Raw genomic sequence first — 15,129 nt, 5'->3', positions numbered from 1 at the left:
TACTCTTGATCTCAGGGTTGGGAGCCCAAGCCCCACCTTGAGCGTAGAGATTACTTAAGAATTAAAATCTTTAAAAAGAGAAGAAGGAGAAGGGGGAGGAGGAAGGGGAGGGGAGGGGGAGGAGATCAGCCAAGAGCCAGAGTCCTGTTCCCGGTGAAGTCCTAACTCAGTCCTGGAACTGAAGCAGCTGGCAGGGGCGGAGAGGGAGGGGGTGGGGGTGGGGTGCGCGTCTGCGGAGCTCAGCTGGAGGGAGCCGGCTTCGTGCAGGGGAGAGGAGCTAGTCCTGAAGACAGAGCCGGAGGGACAAAGTCCGGGGGATGGCAGCCCTGGGGCGCGCGTCCTCGCTGCTGTCGCTGCTGCCGCTGCTGCTGGTGCCCGCTGCGGGCGCAGGGGGCGCGCGGTGGCGCGGGGAGGGCACCAGCCCGCACCTACGGAGCATCTTTCTGGGCCGCTGCGCGGAGTACAGCTCCCTGCTGAGCCCGGAGCTGCGGTGAGCGCGGCGGGTGCGGCGGGAGGTCTGGAGGTGAGGAGGGCGTGGGGAGTCTGAAGGTCGGGGCCTGGGGGGAAGGGGAGGATCTTGACCCGAGAGGGGTGGGGGAAAGTGGGGGTTCTAGAGGTGCGGGGAGCCAAATGTGGAGAGTGGGGGGTCTAGCGGTGTGTGTATGTGTGTGTGTGTGTGTGTGTGTGTGTGTGTGTGTGAAGCAGGCTGTGGGTGGTCGGCCTAGAGGTGAGGCTTAGGTAGAGGGGAGTTTGGATGACAGACAGCACGTGCTCAGCCAGAGGGGTCAGACCCAGGAAGAGGGCCTTCCGCTGGAATTGGTGAGTCCGGGGACTTGGGCAATTCATTATCAGATCCCCTAAGGTAGAGGACTTTCTAAGTTGAGTCTCTCTTGCCAGCACAGTGCTTCGTACTAATCTTTATACCTTCTTTGGACCTACTTTTGCTGTTTTCATAATGTCCTTTTATTGTGCCAGGATTTTTTTTTTTTTTTTTTTTTTTTGGTGACAAGGTTCAGACAAATAAAAACAGCAGAGAATCGTGTAGGGAACCCACCCATGATAGCCAGTGCCCACCACGAGACATAAAAAGTTACAAATGCCTTGGGGAATGTTTTTGAAAAGCCAGAATGGACTTCAAGAGTGGTGGCTGTCGCTGGAGGGCATCCTTTCTGCTTTAGTGTCACCTGATGCAAAGGGTGCCGGCTTGGGCGTGTCAGCCGATAGATCAGCCCAAATCCCTTGGCTTGAGCGAATGTTTTTTTGAGCGAATGTTTTTTATTACTTTCAGCGAGGAAGGAGACAGGGAGATAGTTCTCAAAGCACTGTCTCCTCTAACACAAACTTCAGAACTGCTTATACTGCCAGCCGCACCATTTTGTCCAGTTATTCTTGCAAATAGGTAGCTGGTCACAGGAACTTGGTAAACTTTGTAATCTTTCCAGCATGGCTTACAAGGGGTTAGCTTAACTACAATTTCCCAGGAACATTTATGATCTGTGTTCCCAGGCATCTACTCTCTCTCTCTCTTTTAAAAATTTTCTTTATTTATTTATTTTGAGAGAAAGGGAGAGAGAGAGTAGAGAGTAGAGGGTGCACGCGCACGCGTGTGCACACACACACGCGCGCGCGCGCGCACACACACGCACGCACGCGCGCACACACACACACACACACACACACACACACACACACACGTGGGGGAGGGGCAGAGAGGAGAGAGAATCCCAAGCAGCCTCCCAACCATCAGTGCAGAGTCTGATGTGGGGCTCCAACTCACGAACCATGAGATTGAACCATGAGATCGTGACCTGAGCTGAGATCAAGAGTCAGACACTTAACCGACTGCAGGTACCGATTCCCAGGTACCCAAGGAATCTACTCTCCCGAGTAACTTTGGAGGGTTCCCAGGAACAGTGAGGTCCTCAAGGACTCGTGAAGCTGAAAACAAATATGCTGGAGAAACAAGATAGATATTTTCTCACTGATGAGACATTAGGTCCCTGATGTGACCTTATTCCTAACTAACATTAGCAGCGGGTGTAACAGCTTTTCTCAACACTCAGAGCCCATGCCTGGTTTTACAAGGTCTTGTCCACCAGCCCCTGACACAATGGACCTTAGGTCTAAATGGAGAGGCACCTCAAATTGGGGGCCTGCACTGGCTTACTGGAATTGTCATCCTCCAGCACAGTGCTTTCTCTGCTGGTCTCTGGGAGCCTGAGACAAGACTTAGGTTCCTTAGCTCTGAAACATGTGTGTAGTTCCTTCTGAGACCACTTTCACGGTCAGATTCCTAAATCTGTCACGGGTTTGTCTTCTCCTCTTCTGAGCTGGGGTTAATGCATGAGACATGACAGTTTGCTGCCTTTCTTGTGCCTAGTTCTGCAGAGTTAATAAATGGCAAAATTGCCTGTAAAGCTGTTGAACTTTGAGAGAAATGACAGTGTTTCACATCACTTCATGATGTCGTTGGCTTTTTTTTCTTTTCTTTTCTTTTTTAACTTGTACTTCTGTACAGGGACAAGAACTGCACAGCTATCTGGGAAGCCTTTAAAGTGGTTCTGGACAAGGATCCCTGTTCTGTATTTCCCTCGGACTATGACCTTTTTATTAGCCTCTCCAGACACTCCATTCCCAGGGACAAGGTAAAATGTTCCTCTCTGTCTCTACAGAGATAGATAGTGCCTGGGCCAGTGTCTGTGACCCTGTGGGACCCTGTTTCAGTATCACCAAAAAATCAAGCAACAAACTCACCTGAGCTCTCTGATGGGAAGGCATCTTCACTGGTAATCCTGGGTCTCCTGCCTGTCTGGGCAGAAGGGACTTTCCTAGGTCAACAAGTCTGTGCAGGAATCACCACATTAGGACGTTGCCACACCTTCTTCCTGGGCCTCTGCCCCGAGCCAATTCTGAATAACCTGTGTCCCAACTGGCCCCATTTGGTCTGAACTTTGAGGGACTCAGAAAGGCTTTAACCTCAATATCTTCCCAGAAGACTGATCCCTCCTTTTATTATTATTATTATTATCATTATTATTATTATTATTTTAATGTTTATTTATTTTTGAGAGAGAAGGAGAGACAGAGTGTGAGCAGGGGAGGGGCAGAAAGAGAGGGAGACACAGAATCCAAAGCAGGTTCCAGGCTCTGAGCTGTCAGCACAGAGCCTGACACGGGGCTCAAACTCACAAATTGTGAGACTGTGACCTGAGTCGAAGTCAGATGCTTCACCAACTGAGCCACCCAGGTGCCCCCTGATCCCTCATTTTAAGGAACCTTAAGATTCTATCTGTTCAGTACCATTAAGAAAACCACATGTCTATGTTCTGAGTTATTTTTTTTTTTATGTTCTGAGTTCTAATAAAATCAAAATAAATGAGAAAATCTACATAAAATGCTTGCTTAGAACAATACCTTGAGTTTAAAGAAAGATACCTTTACTGTTTCTCTGACAACATAATTCTTAACCTGATTTTTCATTGTAAAATCAGGTAACAATAATGTTTACCAATGAGAAAACCTTAACATCATTTCTGATGGAGCTGGAAGGTTCAGTGATATAATAGATTGAAAATAGGTTGCATCTTGCACCTTGCCAGCTCCCTGCCAGTAAAAAGAGGAACGATGAATTTTGTTCTTTCTTTGGTGCTAGCTGATGAACTCAGGAAATAGTTCCCAATTTACTTCCACCTGCTGAACTTTGTGCTAAGGCAACAAGTGGACAAAGTGCAACAGAGAACAAAACAGCCCCTCCCCCAGGAACCTTCCAGTCTGGGCATAGACCAAGTGGACTACTAAGGATCTAATGAGATTATGAGCGGGATGTCGTTATTTGTATTACCGTTGTGTGAAAATACCGTAGCTTGACGGTGGAAACTGTAAAACATAATATAAAAGTCACATATTTCTGAGGCACTTTATGCTCTGGGAAGTGCTTTTTTGTGGTTACATATTATCCTGAACACAGCTGTGGTAGAAGAGAAAGGGCTCATGCTCCCCATTTTCCAGATGTTGAAACCGAGGCACAGGGAGATTACATGCTTTGCTCAAGATCACACATCTAGTGTATGAACAGACTCAGGATTCAAACCCAGGTCCTTTGATCTTTTTTTAATCCAGGAATGTTTATATAAACGCTGCTGGGAAAGTATTTTGTTAATGTTTGCCTGATACCCTAGGAATAAGGGGAGTAAATATCGGGATACTCTGGGTAAACAGAGACAAAGAAAAAGAAAGTTCAGTTGTCAGGCAAGCTGGAGTTGAATGAGCAATGGACTGCCTGACATGTCTGAAAAAAATCTGCCTTGATTTTATTTTATATGGTAATTTTGTGTTTGCTTTTTCCTTAGTCCCTGTTCTGGGAAAACAACCACCTCCTCGTCACTAGCTATGCGGAGAATGCCCGTCGCTTTATGCCTCTGTGTGATGTTCTGTATGGCAGGATTGGAGATTTTCTGAGCTGGTGTCGACAGGAAAATGCCTCCGGTAAGACTCCTGCACAAACCACAAGAAAAGTATGAGCTCTGGGGGCCTGGCTGGCTCAGTTGTTGGAGCATGCAGCTCTTGATTTCGGGGTCGGGTTTGTGAGTTCGAGCCCCCGTGTTGGGTGTAGGATTACTTAAAAAAATAAAATCTGTTTTTTAAATGTTTATTTATTTTTAAGAGAGAGAGACAGAGCGTGAGTGGGAGAGGGACAGAGAGAGAGGGAGACACAGAATCCGAAGCAGGCTCTGAGCTGTCAGCACAGAGCCCGACGTGGGGCTCGAAGTCACGAAGCGTGAGATCATGACCTGAGCTGGAGTCGATGCCTAATTGACTGGGCCACCCAGGCACCCCATAAAATTTTAAAAAGAAAAGAAAAGTAAGAGCTCTCATTTAAGTAGATATTGTGCATTTGTGCTAAATGCTTTCATATGCATTTGTCTCATTTGATTCCCCCCAAATCCTCTGAGGTAGGTTGTAATAATAATTGATAATAACAATAATAGGTAGAAAGCACTTATCTTTTGCTGGGTACTCTCTAAGCACTTTACATATACAGTATTAACTAATTTAATCTCTGCACCAGCCCCAAGAGATAGGTCTTCTCCTAATTCCTGTTTCGATAAATGAGGACCCTGAGGCCCAGCAAGGTTAAGAACCCTGCTGAGGAGTGAACAGCCAGGAAGCAGCAGAGGCAGACAGTCTGACTCCAGAACACACGCTCCCAATCCTGCACAAGTTGGCCTCACCACCCTCACTTTCCAGAAAGGGAAACGGACGCTTAGGGAGGTTAAATCACTGGAAGAAGCAGCGCCAGGAGTTAATTCTCTCCTGATGGATTCTGAAGCCTGTGCTCTTAAATGCCACACCAAGTGCCGGCAGACATTTGGAGACTGAAATCACAGTGAAAGTCACAAGGGCTGGCCTGGTGGGAATGAAAACTCTCCTCATGCATTTTATCTCCCAGATCCTTCTGGGAACTGGAGATAACAGAGCCCCCATCCTCGGGGCGCTTATAGCCTTGTGAGGGACATTCCCTTCTGTGCTGTGCTCTGACGCAGGAAAAGCCAGGTCCTAAGCAGTAGCACAGACACCAGCCTAGACCAGGGTATCCGTGAAGCTTCCCAGCAGTTCTTGGTTCTCAGTGAGTCTCGAAGGGTGAGCAGGAAAGGTGGAGGCGGGAGGGGGTGCTCCCTTGAGAAAACTGGAGATTCCTCCTCCCTGGGTATTGGAGTCACGTTCAAAGGTAGCCTAAGCGCAGTTCTGTGTATTCTCCTCCAGTCATCCATTCATCCAACCCAGAGCCATAGAGAGCCTACTCTGTGCCAAGCCCTCCTCTTCTAGGCACTGGGAACACAGCAGAGGATAAAACAGGCAAATCATACCCCATCCTTACACTATAGACGGGAGATAAAACAATACACAGGCAAGTAAAATAATCTGTGGAAGGGTGTCTGGCATATTTAAGGAACAGCAAGAACCACAGTAACTAAAGAGAAAAGTACAGGCTGTGAGGCTAGAGGAATAAAGGAAGGCCAGACAGCATGGGACCTGTGAGGACTCTGGCTTTCACTGGTGGGGAGATGGAAAATTGCAGGGCTCAGGTCAATGCACACGGTCATTTGTTCAATGGACAGTGACCAGGAAGTCTGTGGTTATCCTGCAGCAGGGTGGGGAGAATGGGGAAGGGGTGTGAGAGAAAGAACATGAAGGAAAGGAGAGTACGGTATAATCACAAACAAATATTTGGTCTTTGTCCCCATTTCCTGGCACACAGCTTCTAAAGCCCTGGGAATCCGAGGAGAGAGAAGAGTGTCTTTTGTGGGGTAATGAGATGACTGGTGGCTGGGGGCCCCTAAGTAGCTTCACATGGGGGTTGGTCACCAGGAAGACCAAGGAAAGCCTGATTAGAGCCTGTGAGCTCTCAGCCCCGTCTCTGTCCTCCAGGATGGAAAGGGGCTGGCGGTTGAGTTAACCGCCAAACTGGCGATTTAATCAGTTGTGTCTGCGTAATGAAATCTCATAAAACCCTTGTGTAGTGGGGTTCAGAGGGTTTCTGAGTTGGTGAACGCAGATGCTGGGAGGGTGGTGGGCCTGGAGGGGGCGTGGGAGCTCCCCATACTTCCCCTCGGAAGCACATATGTTGCCCTGTTTGGTTCTCTCTAGGACAACTTGTCAATGAGTACCTTCTCCTTTTTTATAGAGTAAATGGTGGACATGATCCCATTATATGGCTGCTGAATTCTGTCATTAAAATTTTAAAGAATTAATACATTTTAACACTTTATGTATATATATATATGCACAAAAATGTTTATTTGAATTTCAAAAGATTATGTAATATTATATTAGTAACATTTTAATTTTGAAGTTTATAGAATATTACACTTAATATGTTTTTTTAATTTTTAAAATTTTTAACATTTACATCCAAGTTAGTTAGCATATAGTGCAACAATGTTTTCAGGAGTAGATTCCTTAGTGCCCCTTACCCATTTAGCCCCTCCCCCTTCACACCCCCTCCAGTAACCCTCTGTTTGTTCTCCATATTTAAGTGTCTCTTATGTTTTGTCCCCCTCCCTGTTTTTATATTATTTTTGCTTCCCTTCCCTTATGATCATCTGTTTTGTATCTTAAAGTCCTTATATGAGTGAAGTCATATATTTGTCTTTCTCTCACTGGCTAATTTCACTTAGCATAATACCCTCTAGTTCCATCCACATAGTTGCAAATGGCAAGGTTTCATTTCTGTTTGATTGCCGAGTAATACTCCATTGTACATATATACTACATCTTCTTTATCCATTTATCCATCCATCGATGGACATTTGGGCTCTTTTCATACTTTGGCTATTGTTGAAAGGGCTACTATAAACATTGGGGTGCATGTGCCCCTTCAAAACAGCACACCTGTATCCCTTGGATGAATTACCTAGTAGTGCAATTGCTGGGTCGTAGGGAAGTTCTATTAATTTTTTGAGGAACCTCCATACTGTTTTCCAGAGTGGCTGTACCAGTTTGCATTCCCACCAGCAGTGCAAAAGAGATCCTCTCTCTCCGCATCCTCGCCAACATCTGTTGTTGCCTGAGTTGTTAATGTTTGCCATTCTGACAGGTGTGAGGTGGTATCTCATTGTGGTTTTGATTTGTATTTCCCTGATGATGAGTGATGTTGAGCATTTTTTCATGTGTCAGTTGGCCATCTGAATGTCTTCCTTGGAGAAGTGTCTATTCATGTCTTTTGCCCATTTCTTCACTGGATTCTTTGTTTTTTGGGTGTTGAGTTTGATAAGTTCTTTATAGATTTTGGATATTAACCCTTTATCTGATATATCGTTTGCAAGTATCTTCTCCCATTCCATCGGTTGCCTTTTAGTTTTGCTGATTGTTTCCTTCATTGTGCAGAAGCTTTTTATTTTGATGAGGTCCCAGTAGTTCCTTTTTGCTTTTGTTTCCTTTGCCTCTGGAGATGTGTTGAGTAAGAAGTTGCTGTGGCCAAGATTAAAGGGTTTTTTGCCTGCTTTCTCCTCGAGGATTTTGATGGCTTTCTGTCTTACATTGAAGTCTTTCATCCATTTTGAGTTTATTTTTGTGTATGGGGTAAGAAAGTGGTCCAGGTTCATTCTTCTGCATGTCGCTGTCCAGTTTTCCCAGCACCACTTGCTGAAGAGACTGTCGTTATTCCATTGGATATTCTTTCTGCTTTGTCAAAGATTAGTTGGCCATATGTTTGTGGGTCCATTTCTGTGTTCTTTATTCTGTTCCATTGATCTGAGTGTCTGTTTTTGTGCCGACATGTTATATATTTTAAATTTTATAAAATATCTATTTTTTGGCCAAGGACTATCACATTCTTGGTGTATTTTTGTTTTATTTATGTCCAAGACCAGGGCTAACTGGAGAAAGCACTTCTCCCAACAAAGCCAAGTTTTTTTTTTTAATTAAAAAAATTTTATTTGAGAGAGAGAAAGAGAGAGAGAGAGAGAGAGAGAGAGAGAGAATCCTAAGCAGGCTCCTCACTCACTGTAGAGCCCGATGTGGGGCTCGATCCCACAAGCGTGGGATTATGACCTGATCCAAAATCAAGAGTCAGATGCTTAACGGACTGAGCCACCCAGGCAGCCTGCAAAGAGTTTTTTTAAAAAATAATTTCACTCGAACTTCAGTAAAGAAATAACCCAGCTAACGTGCTGATGCTCAGTGGTCGGCAGCTTTACTCATTCACTAACTGCTTAGTTCTCTGCCTTCTTCACATTTGTGCTGAGCAAAATGACACCTGTCCTGCTGTCATGGATTGAGTGATCCCTCACCAGCTTCCTTGTGGATTGGGTGGGCAGAACTACCGTGAACGTCAAATTTGTAAACACAAGCTAAATAGATTTTGTGGGGCCAGCAAATATTTTAAATTAATTCTTCTCTGATACAATGTTTGGAATGAAACATGTTTGTCTGTTTTTCCCTTAGGGCTCGATTATCAGTCCTGCCCTACGTCAGAAGATTGTGAGAACAACCCTGTGGATTCTTACTGGAAAATGGCATCTATGCAGGTAAGCGTGGGGAGGGCAGCTGAGAGGCTAAGCAGGTGTAGGCCTGCAAACATGAGACAGTGGGGTTCAGAGACTGGGCCCATCGGGTCATGACTTAACTTCTCTGAGCCTCTCTTCCCATCCATGTTTGGCCCAGTCTGATTCACTTTGCTCCGTAGAAGTGTGAGGACATAGGAGCCCAAATACTTACTGCAGTGCCTGGCACAGGGGACACATTCAGTGAGTGTTGGTATAGATGAGGATATTAACTAGTCACTATTACTCCCACCATGCCGCGGCTGCCCTAGTATTTTAAGTCAATGTGGTTTTGACTGCTATGTAAAATGGGGTGACCCTTGTTTTATGCGAACCCCTGGGACACCTGAGATCAAGATGTGGGGGTCAGAAATGTCCCCAAGACTGATATTAATGATAGAGGAGGTGATAGGTGACAGGTGAGCAGAGGGTAAACTGGAGACACGGAAATGGTCTTTTGTGGAAGGTCTATACAGCTACCAGTTCATGATAGTCTATTAACCGTTGGCTGTATTGACTAGGAGGCCAGTGGGCTTCAGGGTCCCATCACCTACAACCACCCACCCCCTTTCAGGTCTGTCCATGTCCCTTTTTGTCCCATTCTGGATCCCCAGGTGTCCACTGGGTCCATTGTTAATCAGGGTGACTTTTGTTAGACCCTCTTCCACGTTGTGGTTTAGAGCAGGGCAATGGGCCTGCTCCAGGCAAAAGGCACTGTTAATGTCTGCACTCTCCTGCTGCGCCAGCGGGGGCACCCCACTTTTGCTCACTACCCATAGGCTTCGTTTCCAGTGGAGACTCCGCTCAGTGAGCATTGGGCTGCCAGCGCTCACGGAGGCTGTGGGTGCCTCATCGCCTGAATGTGGGGTTGGTTGTCACAGCAACTCAGGGGCAATGTCAACATTCTCGTAAAACAACAACAACAACAACAAACCATGTACTCTTTGCCGTGCACCGGCCCCACGTCAAAGAGTGTGCTCCAAACCAATCTCCTCTACCCTCTCCAACTCCGGAATGGGAGTCCAAGAATCATACCCACGTTTTAGGAGCCCTTGGAATGAGCTGGGTCGTGTATGCACAAGGAGAGGAGTTTAGCATAACAATGAGGAGAGGGTCTGAATTGTAGCAGAGAAGTATTCATTCAATAGATGTTAATGATTATTATTTAAAAAATTTTTTTAATGTTTATTCAGTTTTGACCGAGAGTGAGCAGGGAGGAGCAGAGAGAAAGACACAAAGTCTGAGGCAGGCTCCAGGCTCTGAGCTGTCAGCACAGAGCCCCATGTGGGACTCCAACCCATGAACCGTGAGATCATGACCTAAGGCGAAGTCAGTCAGACGCTTAACCGATGGAGCCGTCCAGGTGCCCAATAATTATTATTTTAAATGATTTAATCTTTACAACAATCCTATGAGGGAGGGATCCTTATGAGGCACAAAGGGATCAGGAAACTTAACCAGGCTTATTACAGAACTCGTAAGTCGAGGAGTCATGGACTTATATCCGCTGCGTCATATAGCTTCATTGTATCTGCATGCATTTTTTATTACCTTTTTTTCTTATCAATGTAGTAGCTGCTCAGGATTAAAAAAATGACACATTAGGGCCGCTTGGATGGCTCAGTCGGTTAATTGTCCGACTCTTGGTTTTGGCTCAGGTCGCGATCTCCCAGCTCATGGGTTCAAGTCCCAAGTTGGGCTCTGTGCTGACAGTGCAGAGCCTGCTTGGGATTCTCTCTCTCTGTCTCTGTCTCTCTGTCTCTCACACTCTCTCTTTCAAAAGTAAACAAATAAGCATGTTTTAAAAAAAGAAGAATATCTGGACGTTCTTTCTAGACTTATTCTTAAAAAGTTATTTTTAAAAATGACAAATTATAGAAAATATAGATAAGAAAAAATTCATCGTGTATAAGTAAAGGTGACCCCTTCAGCATAGTGGTCACCAGACTTTGGCATTTGTGGATTTAACCGTGACCATTAGCATTATTTTGAAGCAAGCTAAAACGTACACAGCATGAAGTTCACTGTTGCTTTGCTGCTGCTGGCATTAGGTGTCACTTTGTCAGACAATAAGTCCAGCGTGGATATCTCATTGCCACCTGCCTTTCCGGCCCCCCGCCTCACTAACGGAAACATTTTATCAGGGAAATCGCATGTTCCAGTACGATTCTTTTCCTTTCTTTCTTTCTTTCTTTCTTTCTTTCTTTCTTTCTTTCTTTCAAGATTTTATGTTTAAGTCATCTCTGTGCCCAACGTGGGGCTCGAACACACAACCCCAAGACCAACAGTTGTATTCTTTACAGACTGAGCCAGGCAGTAGTATTCTGAACTGGAGATTTGGGAACTTCTCTGGACTTATCCCTTCCTTGGGAATTTTGGGGGGTTGACTAATGTTTCCAGACTTTTGCCCGTTTATTTTGAGCATTGAGGGCTCGTGCTCAGTCTACGTCATCCTGCATTTCGTTTTAAATGTGAGCGCTTCTTACGCTTTTGCAAATCTCGTGTGGACTTTTAGTAACGGTTGGCTAATATTTCAGACATGTGAGTACTTTGGGTTACTTACCATTCCTTTGTTGTTGCCTATTTTAGTTTGCTTACAGACAACACTGCCACACATACCTCTGTGCACAGTGCTTGTGGTGGTCCCTAGGGTTGTGTAGAGTTGTTTACAAAATATGTCTGGCTCATCTTCCACACACATGGTTTGCATTTCCCTGCCTGTTCAAGTTACTTGGGTGTGACTTGCGGTGGCCAAAGAGATGTGAGAGGGAGTGTGCGTGGTTTCCGGGCGGGCACCTTTAAGAACTGCTCTGTGATCTGCCACCGTCCCCTTCTCCCTTCCCTGACAATCAGCGACTTTACAGACACGGAGTCTTCATCAGCTTGGGTCCCAGAGCGAGGACTTATGGAGCAAAACCCCAGTCGACCTGTGATAAACGTGTAATGTGAGCACGAAACAACTCTTTCTTGCTTAAAGCCACTGTGATTTTGACGTTGTTTGCAATGGCTGTGTAATTTAGTCTGTTTTAGCTGTTACGATGCTGGAATCACATTATTTCCTCAGATTCCCAGACACGGAATCACTGAGTCTATGAGGTTTTGACATTTCAGAGCAATTTGCTTTACAAGATACACTAGTTGTATCCCTAGCAGCTATATGGAATATCAAAATTGTTTTGAAATACCAAATTTTAGTAGATCCTTGCTAATACTGAGGATCGTTAGTTTTATTTTTTATTTTTTTACTTTTTTGAACGTTTATTTATTTTTGAGAGAGGGAGAGACAGAGCACGAACAGGGGAGGGCAGAGAGAGAGGGAGACACAGAATCTGAAGCAGGCTCCAGGCTCCGAGCTGTCAGCACAGAGCCCGACAAGGGGCTTGACCCCGTAAACTGCGAGATCATGACCTGAGCTGAAGTTGGACGCCTAACCGACTGAGCCTCCTGGGCTCCCCAAGGATTGTCAGTTTCAAAAACTTGCTCGTTTCGTAGCTGAAAAATGACATGTGTTAATTTACTCCAAATAGTTGTTTCTTCTTACAGTATTCGAGGGATAGTACTGGGGTGATCCATGTCATGCTGAACGGTTCAGAGCCCAAAGGAGCCTATCCTGTTAAAGGGTAAGAATACCAGCATCAACAAATACAACGAAGAATGCCAAAATGTTCACTTTGTGTTTTCAAATGGAGGCTTAAGAAAATTGTCTTCATTCCCAGTGTAATGCTTGCTTTTGTAAATTCCAGTAAAGCAAAACAATCGAATGACCTGGAGATCGGGGCCACGTCTACACATTTCTGCCATTAATAGCGGATGAATGCATGAATGAAATAGATCACCTAAAAATAAAAGCTAAAAGTACCCCCCCAAAACACCCCTCAAAACAAAAGTGATGTGTAAATCAACTAACGAAATGGGAAAAGTATCCTATTGCTTTAAGACTTTAAGAAATGCCTTTCCTGTTTCTCAGGTTTTTTGCAGATTTTGAAATTCCCTACCTCCAAAAGGATAAAATCACACGAATTGAGATCTGGGTTATGCATGAAATCGGGAGACCAAAGGTGTAAGTCATGGTGTTTCTGATGATGGTAATTGTGCAAATATGCTTTTCTTGATTTTCATATGATCAAGTCCATTTTACATTTTCATTTTTGGGGACACAACCCTCTTCTCTGTTTCTTTTTAATTAAAAAAATTTTTTTTTTAATGTTTATTTACTTTTGAGAGAAAGAGAGAGAGAGAGACAGGTGTGAGTGGGGGAAGGACAGAGAGAGGGAGACACAGAATCCAAAGCAGGCTCCAGTCTCTGAGCTGTCAGCACAGAGCCCGACATGGGGCTTGAACCCACAGACCACGAGATCATGGACTGAGCTGACGTCGGATGCTTAACTGACTGAGCCACCCAGGCGCCCCTCTTCTCTGTTTCTAATGTCATGGGTAAAGAAAGACAAAGGCTTGACTTTTTTGGAAATGCCACTAACCAGTCCCGAGTCCAGAGAGAAAACCTCCTTTATTCAGATACTATTCTCAGCTGAGGAAAATTGTCCTTTCTGAGTTACCTGGGTAGCATTGGAGAGTTCCTTATGCATTCGTGTGGGTCAAAGCCAATTTCTCCTCCTGGTTGTTTGAAGGCCCCCACCAGGAGTTCTCACAATGAACCCAAGGAGTATGTAATGAAAACTATTCTCAGAAAAGACCCAGCTCTACAACTGGATCTTAGTTCACTGGCCAAGGAAATGGTTAAGGTCCATCTTTTCTGGAAAACCACCTGAGTTTATATAAATGCAAGCCTGAACTCATCCTTCTCGTCAGTGAGGGGCATTGCTGGAAAAACTAAAGATAAGAAACATAAACTCAGGGACGTCTGGGTGGCTCAGTCGATTAAGCGTCTGGCTCTTGATTTAGGTTCAGGTGGTGATCTCGTGATTAGTGAGTTCCAGCCCCACATCGGCTGTGTGCTGAGTGCAGAGCCTGCTTGGGATTCTCTCTCTTTCCCTGCTGCTCCCCTGCTCTCTTTCTCTCTCTCTCTCTCAAAATAAATAAACATCAAAAAACAAAAACACAAACAAAACATAAACCCAGTTGATTCAGAGACAAGCCGATCTGGCAGCCTCAGTGGAATGTCAGAAGCACGTCGGGGCTTTGTTCTTCAGAGCACTGATGCAAAGCATTGACAACCCCAAGGACTATGTTCTGGGAGAATCTTAGCAACCTCCCCATTTCAGGCCCCTAGGACCCTCTAAGACTCACCATATAATGAGCGATTATTTTTTCCTGTGTCTTAGGCAAGAGATTAGGTTCGCAGATGACTTACTATATAGTTCTACGAGATCTGCATTTCTCTTCCCAGAAGACAAAGTATACTTATGTTGCATAGAAAACAGTGCATGTTATTTGTCTTACTTCTGTGGGAAGTTGCCTCTTGTCGGGAAATTTTGCTTCCTTGTTATTTTAACGTTTCTCTCTGAGAAAGCTTGCCCTTCGAACCTGCCTTTAGTGAGATAAGGAAATTGCAAATGATGACCTGGCCTGAAATAATCCTGTCTTTTCTTTTGCTGACAACTTCCTCATCACACCCTCCTGCCCACACAAAAGCTTTCCACCTTGTGCAACTCCTCAGGGCGATGTCTGTTTCCTAGAAGGGTCTATTCCTGAATTGTTGAATGAAGCCAATTAGATTTTCAGATTTACTCAGTTGAATGTTTGTTCTTTAACGCTATGGAAGAGCCTTAAAATGCATTCAAAACCTTGGGGCCAGAAAACCTACTTTCAGGAATTTATGCGAAGGAAATAAGTAATTCAAGATGGGTGTGAAAAGGAAGCTTCGACAGGGTTCATTTTAGTGTGACATCAGCCTTGAGCATCAACAAGAGGGGACTGGTTTTATGAATCATGTCCTGATGATGACGGCGATCATGCTGGAATTAAAGAAGTATATATACACACTTCAACAGACACGGGCCAAGGCACACTACAAACTGCATTGGACAGCAGAAGGCTATTGTTATACTTAAAAAGTCTCTGGGGCGCGTTGGTGGCTCAGTCCCTTAAGTGTCCAACTTCGGCTCAGGTCACGATGTCATAGTCT

The 15,129-nt window shown here is 45.0% G+C and overlaps 1 protein-coding gene across 3 annotated transcripts in view; it reads left to right on the top strand.

Annotated features, from left to right (window-relative positions):
* Window positions 1–221: 221 nt before the first annotated feature.
* Window positions 222–15,129, top strand: part of BST1 (bone marrow stromal cell antigen 1) — a 30,933-nt gene continuing 16,025 nt past the window's right edge. For 2 of the 3 annotated variants that reach the window (XM_047856985.1, XM_047856984.1), the window contains exons 1-6: window positions 222–490; window positions 2,519–2,645; window positions 4,350–4,485; window positions 8,947–9,029; window positions 12,588–12,664; window positions 13,012–13,104. In XM_047856985.1, the coding sequence (XP_047712941.1) occupies window positions 318–490; window positions 2,519–2,645; window positions 4,350–4,485; window positions 8,947–9,029; window positions 12,588–12,664; window positions 13,012–13,104 (689 nt within the window). In that variant the 5' untranslated portion in view covers window positions 222–317. The remainder of the gene's footprint in view (window positions 491–2,518; window positions 2,646–4,349; window positions 4,486–8,946; window positions 9,030–12,587; window positions 12,665–13,011; window positions 13,105–15,129) is intronic. The other variant, XM_047856986.1, reaches the window with a different exon arrangement.

This window comes from Prionailurus viverrinus, chromosome B1 (assembly GCF_022837055.1).
Source record: "Prionailurus viverrinus isolate Anna chromosome B1, UM_Priviv_1.0, whole genome shotgun sequence".
Lineage (NCBI taxonomy): Eukaryota > Metazoa > Chordata > Mammalia > Carnivora > Felidae > Prionailurus > Prionailurus viverrinus.
The sequence above is the reverse complement of the archived record's forward strand: the minus strand, read 5'-3'. Positions and strand labels throughout refer to the sequence as shown.